Source organism: Quercus suber, unplaced genomic scaffold (genome assembly GCF_002906115.3).
Source record: "Quercus suber isolate HL8 unplaced genomic scaffold, Cork oak 2.0 scaffold_55, whole genome shotgun sequence".
NCBI lineage: Eukaryota > Viridiplantae > Streptophyta > Magnoliopsida > Fagales > Fagaceae > Quercus > Quercus suber.
In genome coordinates, this window is record NW_027069520.1 from 431,821 (window position 1) to 456,025 (window position 24,205).

A 24,205-nucleotide genomic window follows, 5' to 3' on the forward strand; every position below is an offset into this window, starting at 1 on the left:
GAAGGTCTATTGTTGTTCATGTATCCCAACTATATTTTCTAGTGGATTATTGACCGCTTGGAGGATGGCGGAGAGGTTTTACACCAAGGGCTTCAGTTTCCTCTTCGATAACACATTGCCGTGTTGTCTTTGTGTTTGCATCTCTCTTCCCTTAATCTTTACAATTTAATTTCTGCTATGGGTGTGATTTTAAATTGGTTTAGATTGTTTATCAATTCTATCATTGGCTTATGTTTATGTTCCACACATTTATTGTTACATAATAAGCTTGAATTGATAATTTATAATTTGGGGGTCTAAATGTTCATAGTATTTTCAACGCTATTCAAACATTCAGATCTCATCATTAAATCCACAATCATCTTAATCATCTATAGACTTTAAAGCCATAGATTTGGATTTGCTAGACTTGGGTAGGTCAAACGCATAGGATTGAAAGGATTCTACAAGTTCATCAACAGGGATAGTGTCAACATCTTTGCTCTTAGTTATGGCAGTAACTTTGTGTCAAAAATCTTCAATTAAAGATCTAAGGATCTTCCTAACTATCTTAGGTTGATCATATACTTCACCCAAGGTACAAGCAGAGTTAACTATGTCATTCAGTTTGGCATAAAAATCATTAAATGATTCATCATATGCCATTTTGATACTCTCAAACCTAGAGGTCAATTGTTGAAGTTTTTTTTTTTTTTTTTTTTTTTTTACTGCCTTGGTGCTTTCATGCACAATTTGCAAGATACTCCAATCAGTGTGGGCAACTTCCACATTATAAATCCTCTTAAATTCCTCTATGGAAACAACATTGAATATCACATTTAGTGCTTTACTTGCTTTACTATTAATGCTAGTTAATTCATTTTGAGTAGTAGACCATTCAGCCACAACCATATCAGGTCTTACCCATGGAGTTTCCACTACCAACCAAACTCTCTCATCAAGAGATTTTAGAAAAGCCTTCATCCTTACTTTCCAGTAGGTATAGTAATTCCCATCAAAGTGGGGAGAGATCACAAAAGAGTGGCCATGTTCCATGACAGCAAGGGTCAAGGATCAACTCAAGGTAAAACTACCTAAACAAGAGCTAACCCACCCTAATACCACTTGTTTGTTTGTTTAAACCCCTTAAAAACAGATCGTTTAACCTAATGAATTAGCCAAGTAGTTACTTAGGTTAATTATGAGATCTAGGTTAAACAGTAATTAATCATATCATGCAGTGCGGAAAACAAAATAAGACAACAATATGATTACCTAGAAAAATCAATGAAACCAACAATTTCAAGGTAAAAACTCGGGGAGGATTTGACCTAGCTATCCTTAAGGTAAACAAATCCACTAGAAAGAATTGAACTTTACAAAAGATTTAACTCCTAAACCTAATGTTACCTCCAGTAGAACTTACTAACACGATCACGTGTAGCTCCGACTCCACAGAATCTTCTCTCTTAGATTTGCATAACACAATCTCCCATCCTTATAACTTTGAGATCCCACTCAAATGTTTCAGATCACCAATCATTGTTGATCTTGAAGCAACAACTTAATTCTACCAGTTCTTGATTGTAAAAGCTCACAAATCTCACAGTAGTAACTCACAAGACTTCCAAGAAGCTTTAAAACATAGTTAGGATTATCCTTTTATACCAAGAAGCATTTCAATTAAAACCCTAAACATTTTTGTAGTGTTTGGACTAAAATAGAATTTTGCAGAAAAATCCTGGCTTGCGATTTTCGATCAGTTGAAGCTTAATTTCGATCGGTTGAATCTCATTGAAATTAACTTCTCTTTTTTACAGCTTGTAAGTTATTGAATCCTGATTTGTACTATCATGAGCAATGTCTAATACATAATTTAGACATGTTTTGATCTCGGTTTGCCCAACATACATAAAAATGGAAATTTAAATATTTAATCCTAGACATTTAGAACCTAACAAAACCACATATCTCTTATACACTATCAGAGACCTTACCAGTTGAAGCTAACTGAAACCTAGAGTATGCAGATTTTTTTAGGTATCGTAGTTGCAAAATTTTTGTCATCATCTATAACATAGTTCTCAGAACTGGACCAAACCGAGAGGACGGACCATGAAAACCGGTTTTTTAAGCATAAAGAACCGGGCATATGTGGAAATACTGTGAACCCCTAAAACCAGGGTTGGACCGCACGAACTGGTGGCAAGAACCGTGCGGTCCAACCCCTTAGCAAATTCTTTTTTTTTTTTTTAATTTTATTTATTTATTTTATAAAAACAACTTAACACAATTTTATTCTACTTAATTAAATTATCCATCTTTTACAAGGAATAAAAAAATTATAATTAAAATCCTTCAAAGATATTCAACTTTACTTCAAAATTAATTATAAATTTTAATGTTTTCATGGTTATTATTTTATTTTATTAACTTTCTTATTTAATTATTAAATATATGCTTGAAAATCATTAAATTTCCCTCACATATATAGATATATTAGTCAATTTTGCTAGTTTTATAAATTTAATATCTATATTTAGGCTTTAATTAATTATTAAATTAATTATGTCGTCATCACGGTTCGACTCCGGTTCGACCTTGGCTCGACCTCAAAAACCTTAAATCTCTCCTTTTTATGGTTCAATGAACGGTCCGAGTCTGAAAACCTTGAATAGGCACAAGCCGCACAACCGGTTACCTATTTAATTAGTTATGCCTTTACTATTTGGAGTTTAAAAAAAATCTGTATTACATTACTCCTTGCAAAAGTTAAAAATGATATCAATTTAGGCTGTTTTTTTTCCCTTTTTTATTACGTCAAATAATAACTATACACAAAGACAATAACTACTTCAGATGTAACTTCTCATTTTTTATCACCTTTGATGGTAACAACTAACATGGTAAACACATGACAAATGAGAATAACTTTATTTATTTCTACAAGTAACTCACTTGTAGAGATGTAGGGCCAAGCGTGAGATTAAACAAGGTCCATATAAGGAGTAAGAGCGTACGAGGGCAAAAGATGCTCTTAGCTAGCTAACCATAGATGTCGAATTTTTAAAAATGTAGGCCTTTATGCTGCACATATAAGTTGCGTGGCCCCTGGACTTTGTTAGGGCCTTTTGATTGGTTAGAGATAGTGGGTATAGTGGAGTGTCGAGAATCATGTGAGACTGTTAAGAGCAATGGGCCGGATTGCTAACGAATCTTTACACAAACCACTTCATGAATGATGTCGGTGTAAAATTGACAAAAAGAAGAACATGTTAACTCTTAAAAAATTAGAAACAAAACACATTTGTTTCTAAAAAATAATCTTGAATGCACAAGGTTCCCTCGAATTCACACAGGTTGTTGACTCCATAAGGAAAAACAGGTTGTTGACTCCATAAGGAAAAATGGTCTAGAATCCGCCAAAAGATAGGGAGGCCTATTTAAAGACTTCGTAAAACTTGAAAACAAAAAAATATATACTCTAGGATGGATTTTGGGCTTGGGGGCTTAACTAGAGCAATCACATTGTCATCACTTGGGAAGATCTCACATGATTCTCACACTCCACTATACCCACTATCTCTAACCAATCAAAAGGCCCTAACAAAGTCCAGGGGCCACGCAACTTATATGTGCAGCATAAAGGCCTACATTTTTAAAAATTCGACATCTATGGTTAGCTAGCTAAGAGCATCTTTTGCCCTCGTACGCTCTTCTCCTTATANCAATCTGTTTGCCAAGACTTTGGAAATAATCTTATAAATCACATTACATAAACTTATTGGCCTAAAGTCAGACATTTTTTCTGGGTCTTTTACTTTAGGAATAAGAACAATATTTGTGTGATTTATTTCAGGTAACATATTTCCATTATTCAAAAAATCCAACACAGCACTAATAACATCAGTACCAACTATATGCCAGAATTTTTGATAGAAAAGGGCATTCATACCGTCGGGTCCTGGAGCCTTGGTAGGTCCCATTTGAAATAAGGCCACTCTGACTTCATCAGCAGAAAAATCACTAGATAAGACCTCCTTCATATCTTCAGTCACCCTTGTATGAACAGCATTCAAGCACTCCTCCATCTGATTACTAGCCCCAGCATGAAATAAAGTGTGGAAATAATCTGAAGCTACCCCCACTACATCTTCAATTTCCTCAACCCACTGCCCTTGATCATTTTTTATTCCCCTGATGTGATTCTTCCTTCTTCTCTGAGTAGCTTTGGAGTGAAAAAATTTGGTGTTTTTATCCCCATGCTTCAACCAAGAAATTCTAGACCGTTGAGCCCAAAAAATTTCTTGTTTTTGGAAAAGCTCATCCATCCTTTTGCTTAAATCCACAAATTCGGCCTTGCTGGTTTCAGAAATTTCTTCCTCATTCAATCGGTCCAATCTTTTTTGAGTCTCTTTGATAGCTTCAACTTCCGGATTGGTCCAAGCCGAACCCCACCTCAATAACTCTGCTCCACACCTCTGAATTTTTTGCTTAATGGACTCAAGGCCGTGAGAATCACTATTGTCACACCCCTATGCCTCTTTAACCGTGTCTTCACAGTCAGCTTTCAGCAGCCAAGCCTCCTCAAACTTGAAACTTTTCTCCCTTCGCTGCCTTTGATGATTAAAAGATTGTACTTGCAACAATAGTGGAAGGTGATCTGATGCATGGGTTGATAAGTGTGTAACTCTGCTCACTGGGAACTTCCTTAGCCAAGCTTCATTGGCCACACCTCTACCAACCTGATTTTTGTATTTGCATCTCCCAGTCTCTTGTTATTCCATGTAAATGGATACCCCTTGAATCCAAGATATTGCAACTGGCAAGACTCCAAAGCTTCTCGGAATGCATCAAGCTGTGAATTTTGTGGTGGTCGTCTACTTTTCTTCTCTGAAGCATGTAGAAAAGCATTAAAGTCCCCAATAATCATCCAAGGTCCTTCTACAAAGGTCTTCAAATGTTCCAACAATCTCCAAGATTTCTCTTTTTGTTGTGCCTCCGGCCATCCATAAAACCCAGTCAAGAACCATCTAAACCCATCCTCTTCAGTTACCATTGCTAAAACATGGTTTGCAGTATAATTAATAATCTCCAAATTAATAGTATTCTTCCATAAAAAAGCTAATCCTCCCCAGCATTAGGGTGCTTAACAATAAGCTTATTATTGAAAGGCAAATCACTATACAAATTCTCAAATCCATCCTTGTCCAGTCTAGTTTCCATGAGAAAACAGACTGTGGGAGCTTGTTCCCTCACAATTTTGCGAAGGATTCTACCTGTCCAAGGGTTCCCAAGCCCTTGACAGTTCCAACTTATCAGCCTCATTGCTCCCGGCAAGGGTGGCTGTCCACCCCGCCGATATATCAACAAGATTATCTTCCTCATCTAGTACTCTTCCTCTCTTAGCTTCATGTTCCTCCACCTGTCCACTGCTAGTCTCCCTTACATCCCCTGTTAAGAGCAATGGGCCGGATTGCTAACGAATCTTTACACAAACCACTTCATGAATGATGTCGGTGTAAAATTGACAAAAAGAAGAACATGTTAACTCTTAAAAAATTAGAAACAAAACACATTTGTTTCTAAAAAATAATCTTGAATGCACAAGGTTCCCTCGAATTCACACAGGTTGTTGACTCCATAAGGAAAAACAGGTTGTTGACTCCATAAGGAAAAATGGTCTAGAATCCGCCAAAAGATAGGGAGGCCTATTTAAAGACTTCGTAAAACTTGAAAACAAAAAAATATATATTCTAAAATTAATCTTAATTAATACCTAAACATAATAGAACCAAATTTAACCATTGAAACCACTTAAAAACAAGGAAATAAATACCCTAAGCCTAAATTCTGAAAATTAAAAATTTAATACCAAAATTAATAAATAAATAAAGTCTAATTGTAAATTATGTCCTACATTAGACCCTTCCACTAAAAAAAAAGAAAGAAAACTCTTCCTCGAGTTGATAGTCAAGATTTAAAATCTTTCATGCCAAACAAATAAATACTTTGAATAGTTGAATCCTTTAGCTTTCTTTCCAAACTTGCAACTCATCAACGGAATAAACAAATTAACTTGATAATCCAAAGTCTCTAATAGTTTTTATCACGTGTCCACATTTTGTTTGCTCCAATGCATTGGAGCTAAGGCTTATCCCAACTAAACAAAAGGTTCAAACTTCCACTCCTACCATTACGGTTCCAAAAAACAAAACAAAACAAAACAAAACAAAACAAAAAAAAAAAAACAAAAACTCATCCTCAACAACTCCACTTGACTCGCATATGAATTCATGAAAAACGAGGCCAACTCCTCCATGTATCAAACCTGAGCATATGACATCATATCAGCCTCACACAACTAAACAAAAGGTATGTACATACCTGTATCCACGTGTTTTATAATTTATTAGAATTAGTAAGTTGTTTGTGTGATGCATGGATAATATTGTAATGTTTTATTTAAAATGACTTTGAAGAATATTTACATATATATTATAGCATAATTATTATATAAGTTTGTTAGTATTGAGTTCATCATAAGAATCAATAATTATAAATTGCATACACATATTAATTATAATTATTCAATTTAAGTAATTAGGAATAAAAAAATAAATGTAAAGAAATATTGTAGATTAAAATTTTTTTTTTTGAGAATCAAGCCGAGCACTTTTATTCAATATCAGGAAAATCTGAAATAACAAACTGGTAAATATCAGATGGAACATGCTCCATTCAAACTAAAATAGGAAACGAAACTATTGCTCTCTTAGCCAATGCATGGGCCACACCATTGCCCTGCCGCCTAACATGAGAGAAAGTGTAAGTTCTAAGCGAACTAATCATAGACATGATGTCTTTTACAATCTGACCGATGGACGAGTGGCTGCAATCCGCTGACCCTAAAGCTTTGCACACAATCTCTGAGTCACCCTCAAATTCAGAGTCCATAAAACCTAACTCTACAGTGAATTTAACAGCCCTTCTTGCAGCTAAAGCTTCCAGCAATTCCACTGAGCCCGGGTGTGAAATCTTTTTGGCAAGAACAGCCATAACCTCTCCTTTAGCATTCCGAACCACCACCCCAATACCTGCCTTTCCGGTTTCAGTAAAAACCGCCCCATCATAGTTAGTTTTATACGTTTCACCTTGAGGAGGACACCACTGAATGCGACCTCTGGGAGGTTTTGTTGCTACCTTAGGAATCTTCGTCTGGAACTCTGAGATATACAACTTCGCCATATGTAAAATTCTGTCCGTGGCTATACCCTTCTCGTTCAGGCACATCTTGTTCATGTGACTCTAAATAAACCAAGCCACAACAGCAAAAATTTCGAGACTATCACGCCGCTGCCTAACCAAATAAATAAGCTCCATGGCATCTTGGAATTGAGGAACCTCTGTTCGGACCTAGCTGAAGCAGGGGAACCAAATGTGGTGGAGCTTCTCGCAATCCCAGATGGCATGAAGAGTGTTTTCCTCAGCCATAAGACATGCTTTACACTTTGCATCTTCTAGAATCTTCCTCTTCTTCAAATTTACCAAAGTCGGCAAAGCATTTGAACAAACCCGCCAAAGGAACATTTTTATTTTATTTGGGATGTGCAACTTCCAAATACGTTTCCAGAAAAGAGATTGCTCCAAACTGTCAGAGCTTGATGCAGCACCAGAAATTTCATATTTACAGAAGAGCTGATATCCCCTTTTTGTTGAATAATTCTCGTCCTTGCACGCAGGCCAAATTAAGATATCTTCCTAATTAGTCCAACACAAAGGAATGGCTCTAATACGGGAAGCCTAGAAACTCAAAAAGTGTCGTTGTAACACATTTTGGTCCCAGGTCCTTGTATCAGAGTTTATAAGAGCAACAACCCGTGCATCTTCCAATGCACCCGAGTGTGGAGAGAGTACCTTAGCCGATCCCTTCCCAGGCAGCCAGTTGTCGTTATATACATTTATACTTTTACCATCCCCTATCCTCCATCGCATCCCCATCGTAATCACCTTCCTGGATTTAAGAATACTCTGCCAGGCATATGACCCCCTAGCTGCATGTGCTTCAAAAATCGACCCATTTGGAAAGTATTTTGCTTTGAAAACTCGGAAAAATAGGGAGTTTTGATCCTTTAGTAGTCTCCACACCTGTTTTGCAAGCAAGGCATCATTAAACTTTCCCAATCCTTGAAGCCCAACCCCCCTTCGGACTTTGGCTTACAAAGAACCTCCCATTTTTTTCCAATGGATTTTCCTTTGCTCTCCCTTTTGCCCCCAAAAAAATTTCCTGATTAGCGCCTCAATTTCATCACAGAGGCCTCCAGGTAGTTTGAAACAACTCATGGCAAAAGTGGGAATTGCTTGCACCACGGCTTTGAGTAGAATCTCTCTACTCGCTTGGGACAGAAGCTTCTCTTTCCACCCTTGGAGTTTGCTCCATACTCTCTCCTTTATATAGTTGAGGCTTGCCTTCTTATTTCTTCCCACCACTGCCGGTAAACCAAGGTATTTCTCATATTCTTTAACCTCGGGTACCTGTAGAAAGTTTGAGAGTAGGGTCTTTGTGTCTCCATGAACTGCCTTGCTAAAGAAAATGGTTGTCTTCTCTCGGTTTAGCTTTTGTCCAGATGCATTCTCATACAATGATAGAATATTTTGAATAACCTGCAAATCTGCCAAAGAGGCTCTACAAAACAACAGGCTGTCATTAGCAAAAAATAAATGGGAGATTTTTGGCCCTCTCTTACATAAGGAAAAGCCCCTAATGCCATCCTCCGCTGCTGCCTTGTGAAGCATCCTATTCACCCCTTCTGAACATAGTAAGAAGAGGTAGGGGGACAAAGGGTCACCCTGCCTTAGACCTCTAGAGGGTCTAATATCACCCCTAGGTTCTCCATTCACCAAAATTGAGTAAGAGACAGAGCTAATACAAGCATAGACAAGGGACACCCACTTATCACAAAAACCCAATTTCTCCATGATTTTTACCAGGTACACCCACTCCACCTGATCATACGCCTTGCTTATGTCCAGTTTCAAAGCCATAAAACCCCCCCTTCTTAGATTTTTGGTGTTTCATATGGTGCAAGGTCTTAAAGGCAACCAGGATATTATCAGAAATAGCTTTGTTAGATTGGAATGCACTTTGAGTATCAGAAATAACGCTAGGTAATAAAATCTTGAGCCTATTTGCTAGTACCTTAGAAATAAGCTTGTAGAGAGTATTACATAGAGCAATAGGGCGGTACTCTGAAACTCTTACCGGGCTTTTGACCTTGGGAATGAGAGTAATGAAAGTCCGGTTTATTGAGGAAGGTATGGAGCCCGAATTAAGGCAAGTGAGAACGGCCTCCACCACATCATCTCCAATAGCCGACCAAAAGTGCTAGAAAAACAGAGGTGGCATGCCGTCTGGTCCTGGTGCCTTAAGAGGGTCCATTTGCTTTAAAGCCACCTCCACTTCCGCTCTTTCAAAAGGTGCTACAAGTACCTGGTTCATCTCTTCAGTAACCAACGTAGGAGTGGCTTCTATTGCTTCCTCAATCTGATTAGGTGAGGAAGAAGCAAAGAGGTTCTGATAATATTCAACCAAAATATTTGCAATCCCATTTTCATCCTCACATCTATCCCCCCTGTGATTTTCCAAAGCCTCAATTTTGTTTCTCCTGAACCTGTGGGATGCTTTACTATGGAAAAAACGGGTATTGCTATCTCCTTCATGCAGCCACAAAGCTCTAGAACGTTGTTTCCACATTTTTTCTTCTTTAGATAGCAGATCATTTATTTCTTTTTTCAACCTAAGCACCTGATTCATTGACCTCCCTGCTATAGCTTCCTCCTCGGCCTTCCTTAATAAATCTTTTTTTTCCTTCAACAACCGCGTGATATTCCCAACTGCCACTCGACTCCACCATTTTAATTTTGATTGGCAATGGGTGATTTTGCCTTCAACTCGAGCCATTTCATGGCCAGGAACATCAACGCCCCAAGCCAATTCCACCGTATCCCTGCACCCCTCCTCCTCTAACCACATGTGCTCAAACCTCCATGGTTTATTTCGAAACTTAGGCATACCATTGAGACAAATAAGTAGCAGTTTATGGTCGAATGAGCCACACTCCATATGAAGTACCTTCGTTGTCGGGAATTTTTCTAACCATTCCATTGTAGCAACTGCCCTATCCAACCTCTCCCAAATTGTAAAACCATCTGGATGTCCATTGCACCATGTAAACATACCCAAGGTCTCGAAACCCACATTCATCCAACACATCTCTAAAGTCCTCCATTTGTCTTACTGGTCTGTTGCGGCCCTCAAGTTTCTCATGACTTCATGTAATCTCGTTGAAATCCCCGGCACATAACCAAGGAATAGCATTTCTATTTTTAAGTTGACATAGACAAGACCACGACAAATGATGGTTAGCTGTTTCTGACTCTCCATAATATCCAGTAAATCTCCATTCATCCTCCATGCCTTTATTCACAATGCCATCTATATGGTTTGGAGAGAACGTATCTAAAGAGAAGTCAACCCCCTTCTTCCAAAAAATGACAATGCCCCCCCCCTCTCGTCTCACGGCAAACTTCGATCATACCTCCTAAATTTAGTCTAACCCGAACCTCTTCTAGCCTTGCTTTATCCAGCCATGTTTCGGCTAAGAACACAACTAAGGGATCTTCTGCCCAGATCATATCACCAAGCTTTTGCTCTGTCGGTTGGTTCCCAAGCCCCCGACAGTTCCAACATAAGAGATTCATTGCTCTTGGCAGGGCCGCCCTGCAGCCTCCACCATTGATGAATTTTCCTTAAGAATTTGAGCATTCACCCTTCTCTTTTTTGGTTTCTCACAGTTATCTACCTCCACCATCAATCGTTTAGAGGAGAGAACCCCTTCATCCTTGTAGCCTTCGCTAACCCTCTGTGATGCCCTTGCTATCCTTGTCCACGTTCTCAAAGAAGAACCTCCCATGCAAGCCCTACCCTCATGAGAGATATGAGTTTCGGGCTGCTCTTTCTCTTGTGATTCCAATGTTTGAGAACTTAAGTGGACCACGTGACCTGCACCTGCCTCTAAACCCAATTCAGCCCCATCCGAAAGTTATTTGCCTTATCACTCGAAAAAGAGTCCACGTATACCTCCTGTTGATTGGATGCCGCCTCCCTTGAATTACTCCCAGAGATATCAATGCTATTTAGTTCCTTGTCTATTTCCCTAATCTGCTCCTCAATAATATCTCCTTTATTTCCGTTAGAATCCTCATTAAACACAGCAAACGGTTTCAACTTTGAAATATCAGGTGCATTAAAAGTCTCCACTGATTGCGCTTCAGCCCCTTCCGTTACATTCTCCACCTCCTTGTCAACATGGGTGACATCAGCCCTAACCCCCCTTAGCGGTGGCGGTGCCTTCCTTGCCCCCTGACTATTCTTCCTCGCTCCATCTTTCTTTCTAGCTTCGTAGAACCTAGGGACCATCACCACTGGTTTTCTTCGCACTTGAGATGGAGAGGCCCAAATCCATGGTCCATACACTTTATCACTGTTCCCTAGTGAACCTTCACTATCGATCCACTTATCGCAGTCCCTATCAGTGTGATCCAAGCAACCACAGCAGTAACAAATGTTGGGAAGCTGTTCGTATTTGAAGGTCACCCAATGCTCTTCCTCGTCCTTAATTGAAAGCACCCTGCCCCTACACAACGGTACTGTAATATCCACTTTTACTCAAACTCGAAAAAAACTTCCTCCATCCACTTCTCCATCCCTGGACTCACGATCAACTAATCCAACAGCTTCACACAATTCTTCAGCTATCTCTCTTTTCCAAAATCTAACTGGTATATCGTGAACTTGGACCCAAAGTGATACTGTTTTGAACCCCACTTCATGTACTGCCACTGCATTGGTTACCCTTTGAAGGACCATCAAATGTCTGTCAAAGCTCCACGGTTCACTAGCTAGAATTTTTTTCGATCTCTTCTGCATTGTCAAACACAGAAAGCCTCGTATGATCGCCTATCTCTCTAACTTGAAATCCATTCCTAGAACGCCACAGAGGACTGAAAGTCCTAGCAATCGCCTCCGTATTAAGAACTCGTGGCGTTAGGAATTTCGCTGCCAAGGTATACTCCTGAGATGCTCTATCTTTCTTTACCGTCAGCTTACCTCCCTCCCTGTCACTGAGAGACAGATTGCGCCAGCGGTTTGTAAGACTCTCCATCCCTCATACTGGTGTTTCCCAATCCCCACCAAAAAAAACCCCACAAGCCCTACAGATAGTTGTGCTATCCTAGGGAACACAAAGCCTTACTAGGAAGGGACAGTCACTTTCTACAGTCTAAGGAAAGAGAAGACGGAAACCTCTATCCTTGAAACAGAGAAACCTCTGTCCTTGATATAAAACGTGTTTTTTTTTTTTTTTTTCCTTAATTCTACTATTACAATACACTTATAGATTGTAATTGTAGGCCTCCCCTCCAAGTATTCTTATTAGTGAATTGGGTAGTCAAAATTACGTGGTTTAGGGGCTAAAGACTTGTCAATCATTGATCACTACAAAAAACATGTCTTGTTTCAACCCACATTTTTTAAAAGTTTACTAAAAATAGTTGAAACAAACGCTAAAAACTGGAATGCTAATTAAAATCTGATTAATCTTGTTGCAGTAGTCATTAAAACCCTTGAAATAAACAAAAAAACTAAAATCCCGTTAATTGCTGCCTCTAAATTTTTACATTTTTCAACGAAATTCTAACACAACCCTTAATAAAATATATCCAAATGTTTCAACCCTCAAAATAAAAGTCTCTCTCTCACAAACTCAGGGCCCGTTTGGTCGTATAGTTCAAAAATTGTTGTTTAAAAAGATGTGAAAATTATTGTTTAAAAAGTGTTGTTGAAAAACGTGTTTTTAGTGTTTATAAAATAAAAAGAATTTAGAAAACCAATTTTCGAATAAAGTCTTTGCTCACTCTCTCAGAAAACCCATTTTCATTTTATTCACTAAATGAGAATTCCTAGAAAATTCTCTCTCTCTCTCTCTCTCTCTCTCAATCGGAGCTCATCTCATCTCCGACGTTAGGTTGAGGCGCGGTGGTTGGCGATCCTATCTCCGACGATGACTTGCCGTTGATAGTCAGAGCTTTCTCCTCCGCCCTTTTGTCCGATTACAGGTCGCTCTCTCTCTCTCTCTCTCTGTTTGTTTCCCGAGAAAAAAAAAAATTGAATTTGGAAATTACCTAGTAGAACTTTGCAAAGAATTTTTTGGTATTCTCTCTTTGCTCGACAGTGTCACCGCCGCTGCCCTCGTCGAGATCTTACGCTAGCTCAGCGATCTTGCTGAGTATGATTTTTCAATTAATTTCACTCTCTTTATTTGTGTTTTATACTTCACTAATCTCTATTAGCTTGCTTGATTCTTGCTTTAATCAATATAGTTTTTCAATTAGTGACGCTCTGTGCTTTTCTACGCTTGGAAGTTTCTGGATTGTTCAAAATCAAAGGACAATTGACTTGGAAGCTTTAGTAGTTAGAGAAATTGTTTTTGATTTATGGCTTTTGGATCCTCCAATAAACTAGATATTACTGCACGGACTGTAATTAAAAAAACATTTTAGTGTGATTCTGAAAATTTTTCACTCTCTTAATTGGCTGCTATGTCAATGCCCTAAATCAAAAGTTCAAAAAAAAAAAAAATTTCATGTTTTTGTAGTGGTTGTTTGTGTTTTAATACTTCATTAATTTCTATTTGCTTGCTTGCTTTAATAATATAAACTGTAATTTTGAGAGCAATTTTTCAAATTTATATATTTATATATATATATATATATATTTTCTTTTCTCTCTAACTGGTTGCAGTCTAGAAGCTTCTGGATTGTTCTTGGAAGGAATGAGGGAAAGCACTAGATAATGGATGATAAAGCATTTTCCATTTAGGTTTTTTCATTAACTTTCAAGAACTTAGTGTTATTTAGTTACAATTAATCTAAAGCTAATCTGCTTGGAATCTTTATATTGATGGAGAAGTATAAGTAGTTAGGGATTTTTTTTTTTTAAATAAATTTTTTTATCTTTAGATCCTCCAATAAACTAGAGCATTGACTTTGATTGACGAAAAAATTTTAGGTTAATTATGAAAATTTTGAATGATTGGTGGATTTTGTGTTGTTGCTTACATGCAGTGAATCTAGATTACCAGTGCATGAAATGCATAAGTGTTTGTTGTAAGAGCTAAATGAGGAAACTTTGGGAGTACCCTTTTAGTGAAAGGCAATCTAAGTTCATTTAATTTGCGATTTGGCTTTGGATACCTTGGAAATGGAATTACATACCAGTCCTTTGAAATCTGAAGTATGGGTTGGATGTATGAGGTTTGAACAAATTATATTGAAGAAATGCTTAAAAAGGAGTTGGTAAGTGTTAATGTTGTAGTATTTCAATAATATCAATTTAAGTATGGGTTGGATCTATGAGGTTTTTTTGTGTTTCTGTGTTTGTTAATTTTAGGTTTCCTGTGGAAACGAGCATTGGTTTATCAATAGTATCAATTTAATTTTTACTTGGTTTGGGTCATTGCAATTCAATGCTCTGTTCAGCTTCTTTACATTGCAGAGATTTTTTTACACTCATTTTGTCTATAAAACTTACTAGAGCTTATGAAGTTTATAAATTCATTTTCAAGTTATGTAGCTTGGAATTGGCAATCTATTTTTCCCTTATGTAGCTTCATTTTCAAGTACATTGTGGTCCTCGACTGTCGGAGGTATATCTCTGTCTTGGGTTAACATAAATTAATTAAGACTCTTATTATTAGAAACCAGCTTTCCTTTTAGCCTTTTGGGTAAATTTTAGAGTACGTTCAAGCTAAGCTACTCATGCTAACTGCCATTTTTCTTTCTTCCAAATGTTTTACTAAGCAGCTTAAATTGTTAGCCATTCTGCAGACTCATTTCAGCTCTCAAATGTTTTTGCTTGGCACCCAAAAACAAAAAATCCTAAATGTTTTGAAACTAAGATATCTGTATTCTATTATTGAATCAGAGAGTAAAGAACCATAAGTGAAGATGCAAAGCCTCACAATACTATGCCTGGGGCGACCAGATCTCATTTTGCCAATTCCATTTGGTAACAATTCTAAAAGGATTCTCTTCACCCTCAAGGAAGGAAGTCAGTACCGCCTCAAATTTAGCTTCACCGTCTCCAAAAATATTGTCTTGGGCCTCAAATACACTAACGTTGTGTGGAAGACCAGTATGAAAGGTATAGAAGCAAAGTTTTTCATTAATTACCATTCATATCATTTAACACTAAAACTTTTGCATCCATTCTCTTACATATGAAATTCATTTACAGTGGATAATTCAAAGAGAATGTTGGGAACTTTTAGTCCTCAGCAGGAGCCTTATACGAGTGAAATGGAAGAAGAAACCACCCCTTCTGGCATGTTTGCAAAAGGCACAAATTCTGCAAGAACCAAGGTAATTAAAGTAAACAAACTAATTTCAGAATTAAAAATTACGAACAAATAAAAAAAATACTCTACATTAATTTAGCTCTGTTGATTTTGTCTCAGTTTGTTGATGATGATGGAAAATGCTATTTGGACATGTGTTACTACTTCGAAATTCAAAAGAATTGGCCAAAACCCTCTTAAGTTCTTATCTGATATTTTACTGGCATTGGCTTGGTAGTGCTTCAAGTGATCACTTTAGTTTAGAGTGATTTTCTTCGTCCAGTATGTTGTATCTTGTACAAATGGCAAATGGGGCATCCATGTCTTAATGGATCATTTGATCACATGAATATTGATGCTACCAGGTACCATGGCTTTCTTTCTTAATAAGTTAATATATTTATATACTAAGATACTTATCCCCTGCCCCACATATATTACTGCAGCTTTAAATAGTGGTACCTTCTATTGAAATAAATATTTGGTTGATGTAGGTAATGATCTAGTCTATTTTATAAACTGTTGTCAAGAAATTTTAAAGTTGAAATTTGATTGCAGTGTCCAAAATTTGGAAATTATTGAGCCATTTCATTCAAACCTCATTTGGAAGCTGTGTTAATGCAATTGCATTGTTTTTCTTCTAGGTTTTGAAGAAAGACATGGATGTATATCAGCTCCAGTGGTATGGTTATTATCTGTTTAGGGCCCTTGCATGTTTGCATAAGCAGGTAAGATACTCCTACAATTGTACATTTAGAGAAGTCTCAAAAAATGCCTAGCTGTAAAGGTCTTTATTTTGTAATTGCAATGAGTGGTTCACAGAGATGTTAAGCCTGGGAACTTCATCTTCTCTTGGAAGCTAAATAAAGGCTATCTCATTGATTTCAATCTTGCCATGGTTGAGTTGCTTATCCTGCTAGTGCTGCCATACTAATGTGAATTTTTAAAGCAATCATTTCACTGAGTTAAAAGCTAAAACATCAAAATAGCTGATGGTGTTTCTGTGTTCATTTTTCTTTTACACAGGATTTGCAAAGCAAGTACACTATTGCAAGTAAGCTCTGCCATTTTAATCCTTATAAGTTGTCCTACATGAATCTTTGTCCACTGTATGAGTAATTTCTCTTGTTGGCTACTTAGTTATGTTCTTGAGCTCCACTGTATGAGTCAGCTTATATCTTCTTAAATGACTATATTTTATTGCTGTTTTGTTCCTTGGTTAACTGTGTTGTTAGTTATACTCAATTATCGTAAATATTTAGTTTCTTAGAAATTTCTCTCCTTAATTAGCCAATTCATGCATCTGTGCAGGTAAATCAAAAGCAAGTCATAATGTTTCTATTAATTAGGAATGACAACGGGTCGGGTTCGGGCCGGGTTTTTTCATACCCGGACTCGACCTGCGGGTCTGCCCAAAAAACCCGAACCCGACCCGTTTATTAAACGGGTTTTTTTCTTTACCCCAAACCCGGCCCGTCATTTTTTTTTTTTTTTTTTTTTATACTAGCAGGAGAATACTTAGGTAGAGAAAATCAAAGAAATCAAAGGATGAAAATTGAAAAATAAAAAGAATCACCAGGAAATCATGGATGAACAATGGCCAAAGATTTATGATTTTCCCTTTCAAAATCACAAATCCTAACCCAAACACAAACCCAAAAATTTCAAATTTATAATTTTCCCATTCAAAATCACTAACACAAACACAAATTCAGATTTACGATTTTTCCCATTTAAAATCACAAACACAAACACACAAACACAAACAAAAAAATTTCAGATTTATGTTTTCCCTTTCAAAATCACAAACACAAACACAAATCCTAACACAATCACAAACAACACAAATCCTAACACAATCACAAACAACTCACATGACTGAGACGAAATGAACCCAGAAAAAAGAAAAAAGAAAAAAAAAAGATAGAGAACGAGGTGGTCCGGTGGAGACAAATTGAGGAAGCGAGGCAGCTAGAGGTGCAATGATGGCGGACAGTGAAGGGCTTCAGGCTAATCATGCTGGCAGTGACAGATGTTCAGGCCGGCGGCGACAAATCGGAGGTTGGGGGTGATGAAGACTTGAAGAGGGACTGACCAAGTGAGAGTGGGAGAGGAGAATAAGAGTAGGCGGTGGCTCAGACCTCAGATTGTGTCAAATGGGAATATGGGGTTAGGGTTTTTGTTTTTTTAACTTGTATATATACGGGGGTATTTTAGTATTTTTAACTTATATATAAACGGGTCGGGTCGGGTCGGGTCCGGGTTCGGGTCGGATTTTTGCAAAAACTCGGACCTGACCCGGACCCGTTTCGGGTTTTTTTTTTTTTTTTTTAAAACCCATACCCGACCCTATAATTTATCGGGCCGGGTAAAATCCGACCCATTAGGGTCGGGCGGGGCTGGGTATCCGCGGGTCGGATATAAATTGCCATCCCTACATGTAACACGCTTTGTTACATGGGTACAAAGAACACTTTTACTTTTTTTGAATTTAAAGGAGCCCGTTTAATTGGTTCACACAACTTTTGCCACACAACTAGAGGTGAGTTGTGTAATTGTTTACAGTCTTAGCATTTTTGTTTTTGCACAAAACCTCCCAACCCCATGGCCCATGCCACTTGCAGAGCTTTTTTTCTTTTTTTTTTTCCTTTGCACTTAAAAATGAATTGATCCATTCCTCTACAGCAGCTTCCCGAAAAAGACTTTCTTGTGACATGCAAAACACAAAAACTGATATTAATTTTTGTATTTTAATGTAACTTTTAAAATTTTAGATTTAAGGTTATTATTTACATGATTTTAAGTACATTTATTAATATTTTTCTAGTCAAATTAGAGTCATGTCATATATAGTAGGGTATCAATTATGATCTCTTTTAACATCTTTTTCTCGTCAATCAAGTTTAATAGATTTCAGTTTAATAAAAATTTATAGACTTTTCTCCTTTATTTTTCTAGTAGATTCCTAGGAACTCTCCTTGTGAACTCAAGAAAATAAAAATTCTCTTGAGAAAGACGTATTTTGTTTCTAATTACTTTCTCCTTGCCTCAAAAAATTATCCTTTATTATATGTGTTTGATATTCTTGATAGTTTGCTGAAGCAATAGCAAAAAAAAAAAAAAAAAAAAATTTCATTCATTAGTCCTTATACCACACAATCATAGATTCCAAATAGAACAAAAATGTCTACCACAAAGTAGTTTAGATGGTTATATTTTATTTCTAGCACATTAGTAAACGCTAGAGAGAGATTGGACATGGGATCCATAGGGATTTCAATCTGCAGTAGTAGGATTGGTTAATACCTTTAAGAGTCTATTGACTTGACTTAAAACTCTTTCTAATTTTATTCCTTTTTTTCTCAATCATACAACAAAATATTTTGGACTTTTACAAATTGTAATATTGTCCATCAACACATTGCAATTGACCTTTGAAAATTAGAGAATTACATATAAGATATTTACTTATAGTTTCATATATTTCTCCTTCTACCATGATATATTCCCCATAAACCACAACGACAAAATTAAAATCAATGTCAAGTCCTTAGCCTATGTAATACTTAATTTCTTAATTTTATTATTTTGTTGGACCCCAAAGTAAAAAACTCTTTATAAATACTACATATTAGAGCATTTGCAGCAGTGTAGCTAAATAGCTATATAGCTATTTTAGCTACACCAAAACACAAAAAAGAGGGTTGCAGTAGTGGAGCTAAAGCTAAAAATTTTAGCTTCTCAGCTACAGTGCACATCTAAAGATAGATGTGCACTGTAGCTCAAAGGTAAAAAAAAAAAAAAAAAAAACTATTTTATGTTGCGTTCACACTAATTCTCTCTCTCTCTCTCTGTGTGCAAACAAGAATATTTGAAGACAATATTTAACCCTATCCAAATTCACCTTGTGGAAGAGAAAAAGCCTTTGGGCTCAATAATTATTACTACAAAATAAGATGTAGTAGTCATACATATCATAACCAATCTAATCTAGTTAAATCAATTAACTAACTCAAGCATTGTTAATTCTTCTCAATACTTTTAGCAATAAGAATTAAAGATAAATGTAATCAGATATGAGTAATGCTAGAGATACAAGTTGTTTTTTAAAATTTTGCTGATGTGGTGAATGATTATTCGTAAATGAAAAATTGGTATTAATGATGGGCCTGGATGAAAACCAATAAGAGGTTGGCCACATCAGAATTTCATAAAAATGTTGTAAAAATGTTTGTGCCTATAGCATTACTCATCAGATATAGGCGTATAAGTATATAACCCTAAGTAAAAATTGTAATAAATCATTGAACCATACAAGCTTGTAAAGTCATAATCAAGTATAGCCTCTATCATAAAGGCATGTATATACATACTAGATTTTCATACATAACTTGAGTATTTTAGTATTTATCTAGCATCTAATTTTGAAATTGTGACATTATTTATTGAATAATTTTTTGGCTTATTTTCAAAAACATAACTTGAATATTTTAGTATTTATCTGGCAGCCAATTTTGAAATTGTGACATTATTTACTGAATAAATTTTTGACTTATTTTCAGAAGCATCTAACTCTTTCGTGATTGTGTTGATAAAAAATGCAGGTTGTTTCGGAGTAGATAGTTGAATAGTTTCATTTGCAAGAAAAGAAACAACATCTAGCATGGTGGGTCTATCTGTTGCCTGATCTTGTACGCATAAGAGACCAACATGAATGCATCTCAATGCTTCAGATGGAATGAATGACTCATCTAGTATTGTTGGGTCCGTAAGCTCTAAACCTTTACATTCATTCCATAACTGCCATGCCTGATACAAGCCCAATTATTCATAAATGTTAGCTATTAAGTTCAAAATTCCATGCAAATGATAAGAAGTGTCAAGAGGGAAACTTACATATCCTATAAGGTTGAGTGGATACTCAGAGTGATAGCAACTATTGTTTTTCTTGCCACTGATGATTTCTAATAGTAAAACTCCAAAGCTAAATACATCAATTTTTATTGAAACAACACCATTCATTGCATACTCTGGGGACATATAACCACTGAAATAATAATTGACAATAAAAATTAGTGTATAAACAAGCACATATATTCACTTACACACACTCACAAATAGAATTCAATTATGCATGCTTGAAAGGAAATGCATACTTACTATGTTCCAACAACCCTATTTGTATTTTCTTCTGATCCTTTCAACCCAAATATTTTTGCCATGCCAAAATCAGATATTTTCGGATTCATCTCCTTATCAAGCAAAATGTTGCTTGCTTTTAAATCCCGGTGAATTATTGTTAGCCTTGAATATTTGTGGAGATAAACGAGTCCTTGAGCAATGCCTTCAATGATGTTGAAGCGTTTTTTCCAATTTAATACATACTTTTTAGTAGAATCTGACTCATAGTAGAAAATAATAGCAAGAAAATGATAAGTATATTAATTGACTTAGAATAAAAGAAAAAAAAAAATCATCATATAAGCAAATTTTCATAGTAATGAACATATGGCCTACCAAAGAGGAAGAAATCTAAACTTTTGTTGGGCATGTACTCATATATTAGTATATTTTCTTCTTCTTGAATACAAAATCCTAAAATTCGGACAAGATTAATGTGTTGGAGATTGGCAATGAGAACAACTTCATTCTTGAACTCTAGTAATCCTTGTCTAGAACTTCTTGAGAGTCTCTTAATTGCTATTTCTTTCCCATCAGGTAATTTACCCTGAAAATATATTGTGTTAGTCACATTTTACTCACATTACCTTAAATCAATATCCACTTACATTTTTTTTATAAGTAAAAAGTTTTATTAATATAAAAAAGGAACACCCTAGTACATAGGGAGTGTACAAGGGGTCAACAAATCAAATACAAAAATTGCAAGAATCTAGGAAATCAATAAAAAAAGGGAATGGTTGTTTTTGCAAAGCAAACCACCAATCCAATAAAGTTTTAAGAAAGGAAAGCTTGAGGTCTAGTATGGATTTCTCAATATCTTCAAAACATCTACTATTTCTCTCCCTCCAAAGACACCACATTAAGCAATGAGGAATTATGGACCATATATAACCATTTTAATGACGACCAAACTTGCCTTGCCAACACCCTAACAACTCCAAAACAGAATGCAGCATAACCCATGCAAATCCATAGCAACAGGACAATGAAGGAAGATATGGTCAACTGATTCACCATTACTCTTGACATGTAGCACCAATCCAAAATCCACACCTTCCTTTTTCGTAAATTATTAGTTGTCAAATAATTCCCTAAAGCAGTAGTCCAACAAAGAAAGCTACTTGAGAGGGAATCTTCTACTTCCAAATACTTCTCCAAGGAAAATCGGAGATAGTAGGGCCCACTACAATTCTATAGTAATCATTAATCATGAACCCCTTCTATTTGCTAGGTATCCAACACATCCTATCCTCACCAAACCCCCTTATTGAAGAACCATATATGGTTTCCATGAAGCCTAACATATCCTTTAATTCTTGAGCATGCACACTCCTAAAGAAGCTCACATCCCAAAAGAGGACTCCATTGGAGGACTTCCTAAGCTCAGCCACACTAGCCTTCTTATTCCTGCAAAATTTGAACAAGTTAGGATAGCTAACACCAAGAAATGTCTCTCCACACTAATGGTCTTGCCAAAACTTCACCCTAGACCCATCACCAATATTATACAAAATATGGCGTGAGAAAGAAGGCCATCCCAGATTGATACTTTTCCATAAACCAACACCATAGGACCATTAACAAATCTAGTACACCCCCTCCCCCCAAATACATATCCGTATTTCATCTCTATAACTTGTCTCCAAAGGGCATCCTTCTCAATCCCAAATCTCTATAGCCACTTCTTAAGAAAAGCTTCATTTAAAAGTCTTATCTTCCTTATCCCTAAGCCACTCGAAGAAATAGGAGCACAAACAGTAGACCATTTAACCAAATGAAATTTAGGTTCATTACCAAAACCGTCCCATAAGAAATTCCGCTGAAGTTTCTCAATTCAGTTAGCCACACTAGCAGGTATATGAAATAAAAATAGAAAATAAGTGGGTAAATTAGATAGGGTGCTTTTGATTAAAGTGACTCTACCTCCCTTGGATAAGTACAGGCATTTCCAACCCACTTATCTCCTCTCCATTTTCTCCAGAATCGAATTCCATATAGTCTTATCCTTGAATTTTGCACCCAAAGGAAGACTCAAATATTTCATTGGAAGAGTAACCTGCTTGTAGCCAAGGACATTCAGCAATAAGTCAATATTGTGCACTACTCCAACTGGAACCAATTCTAACTTGCCCAGATTTATCTTTAGACCCAACACTGCCTCAAACTAAATAAGAATCATACAAAGAATCAAAATCTGTTCTAGGTCAGCATCACAAAAAATTAGAGTGTCATCTGCAAAAAAGAGACGAGACACCACCAAGGATTCCCTCCAAGTTACCCACACTAAAACCTGACATGCGTCCTTCATGAATTGCTTTATCCAACATTCTTCCAAGAGCTTCTATCACCAAAACAAACAATAGGGGAGACAACAGATCACTTTGTCTCAACCCTCTGGAGCTACCAAAGAGCCCACAAGGAGAGCCATTAATCAAAATAAAGAAATAGACTGTAGATAGACAAAAGAAAATCCACTGTCTCCACTTAGCAGAGAAACCACTTCTTTCTAACATCTGCAAAAGAAAACTCCAGTTTACATGGTCAAAAATCTTTTCAATATCCAATTCACAAATCAGCCCTGACACCCCAGTCTTCAATCTACTATCAAGGCATTCATTAGCAATAAGAACAGGGTTAAGGATTTGTCTATTCCTCACAAAAGCATTCTGAGATGCTGAGATTATATCCCTCATAACCGTGCGGAGTCAGTTGGCCAAGACTTTAGCAATAATTTTATAAATCCCCCTAACAAGACTAATGAGCCGAAGATCCCTAATCTCACTTGTTACATTTTTTTTTTAGGGATGAGAGTAATAAAAGTTGCATTTAAACTTTTCTCAAACTAACCTGTAGCAAAAAAAATGATGAAATATGGCCATAAGATCAAGTTTAACAATCCCCTAGCAAGTTTGGAAAAAAGCCATTGGGAAGCCATCTGGTCCAGGAGATTTATTACCATTAAAATTCTGTACGACATCAAAAATTTCTGCCTCTCCGAAAGGTTTCTCTAACTAATTCGCATTATCGCCAAATATCATTGGAAAAACAATCTCCACTTACATTATTTGATTTTCTATCAAAATTCTATCTAGCATGTGGGATGAGGCTCAAGTGCAAATTAATTGGTCAAACTGGATTAGCTAGCTTGATTAGGTATTAAGTTTAAATGTTGAACCTAACAAAAAATAAAGAGATGGAATAGGTTAATTTAAGGTTGTAGATAGATCTAGCAAATTAAATTGGACCAGGATCCAATAACCCATCCAAACCGGAACCTAAGATAGGGTAGGTGTAATAGAAATTGTAACCGATTTTAGTCTGATTAGTTTCTAACTAGTACCCAAACTAACCTGACCATTTCATTATGACCCTATCATAAAATTTTAAACTTAAATTTTTTTTATTGACTCATTTTCAATATATCTTCGTATATTAACAATATATTAAATTTTATATATTGCGAAAAAAAAAAAAATACTAACGATATTATTCGCCAACTTGACTAGCAATTATCAAACAAATGTTATTAGTGTCGGATCTGTTACCTCATTGAGGTTCTTTTTTTTTTTTTTTTTTTTTTTTTTTTT

The 24,205-nt window shown here is 36.3% G+C and overlaps 2 protein-coding genes across 7 annotated transcripts in view; one reads left to right on the top strand and one right to left on the bottom strand.

Annotated features, from left to right (window-relative positions):
* The first annotated feature begins 12,919 nt into the window (after positions 1–12,919).
* On the top strand, positions 12,920–16,909 carry LOC111987581 (rho GDP-dissociation inhibitor 1-like). 5 transcript variants are annotated; one of them, XM_065772198.1, is made up of 6 exons: positions 12,920–13,155; positions 13,272–15,241; positions 15,335–15,459; positions 16,079–16,162; positions 16,461–16,488; positions 16,746–16,909. In XM_065772198.1, the coding sequence occupies exons 2-6, from the start codon at positions 15,046–15,048 to the stop codon at positions 16,781–16,783; spliced, it is 471 nt and encodes a 156-aa protein (XP_065628270.1). In that variant the 5' UTR covers positions 12,920–13,155; positions 13,272–15,045; the 3' UTR covers positions 16,784–16,909. The 5 variants fall into 5 exon arrangements, 4 of the variants coding, with proteins under 4 accessions (XP_065628270.1, XP_065628268.1, XP_065628269.1 ...); XM_065772196.1 differs by lacking the exon at positions 16,746–16,909 and having other exon boundaries at positions 13,272–14,394; positions 15,023–15,241; positions 16,461–16,657; XM_065772197.1 differs by lacking the exon at positions 16,746–16,909 and having other exon boundaries at positions 13,272–13,325; positions 15,023–15,241; positions 16,461–16,657.
* A 2,800-nt stretch (positions 16,910–19,709) lies between these two features.
* The window catches only part of LOC112027149 (G-type lectin S-receptor-like serine/threonine-protein kinase CES101), a 7,072-nt gene continuing 2,576 nt past the window's right edge, over positions 19,710–24,205 (bottom strand). For both annotated transcript variants that reach the window (XM_065772199.1, XM_024059816.2), the window contains exons 4-7: positions 20,952–21,162; positions 20,595–20,832; positions 20,331–20,481; positions 19,710–20,243 (exon numbers count right to left, since the gene is read on the bottom strand). In XM_065772199.1, coding sequence (XP_065628271.1) covers positions 19,932–20,243; positions 20,331–20,481; positions 20,595–20,832; positions 20,952–21,162 — 912 coding nt within the window. In that variant the 3' untranslated portion in view covers positions 19,710–19,931. The remainder of the gene's footprint in view (positions 20,244–20,330; positions 20,482–20,594; positions 20,833–20,951; positions 21,163–24,205) is intronic.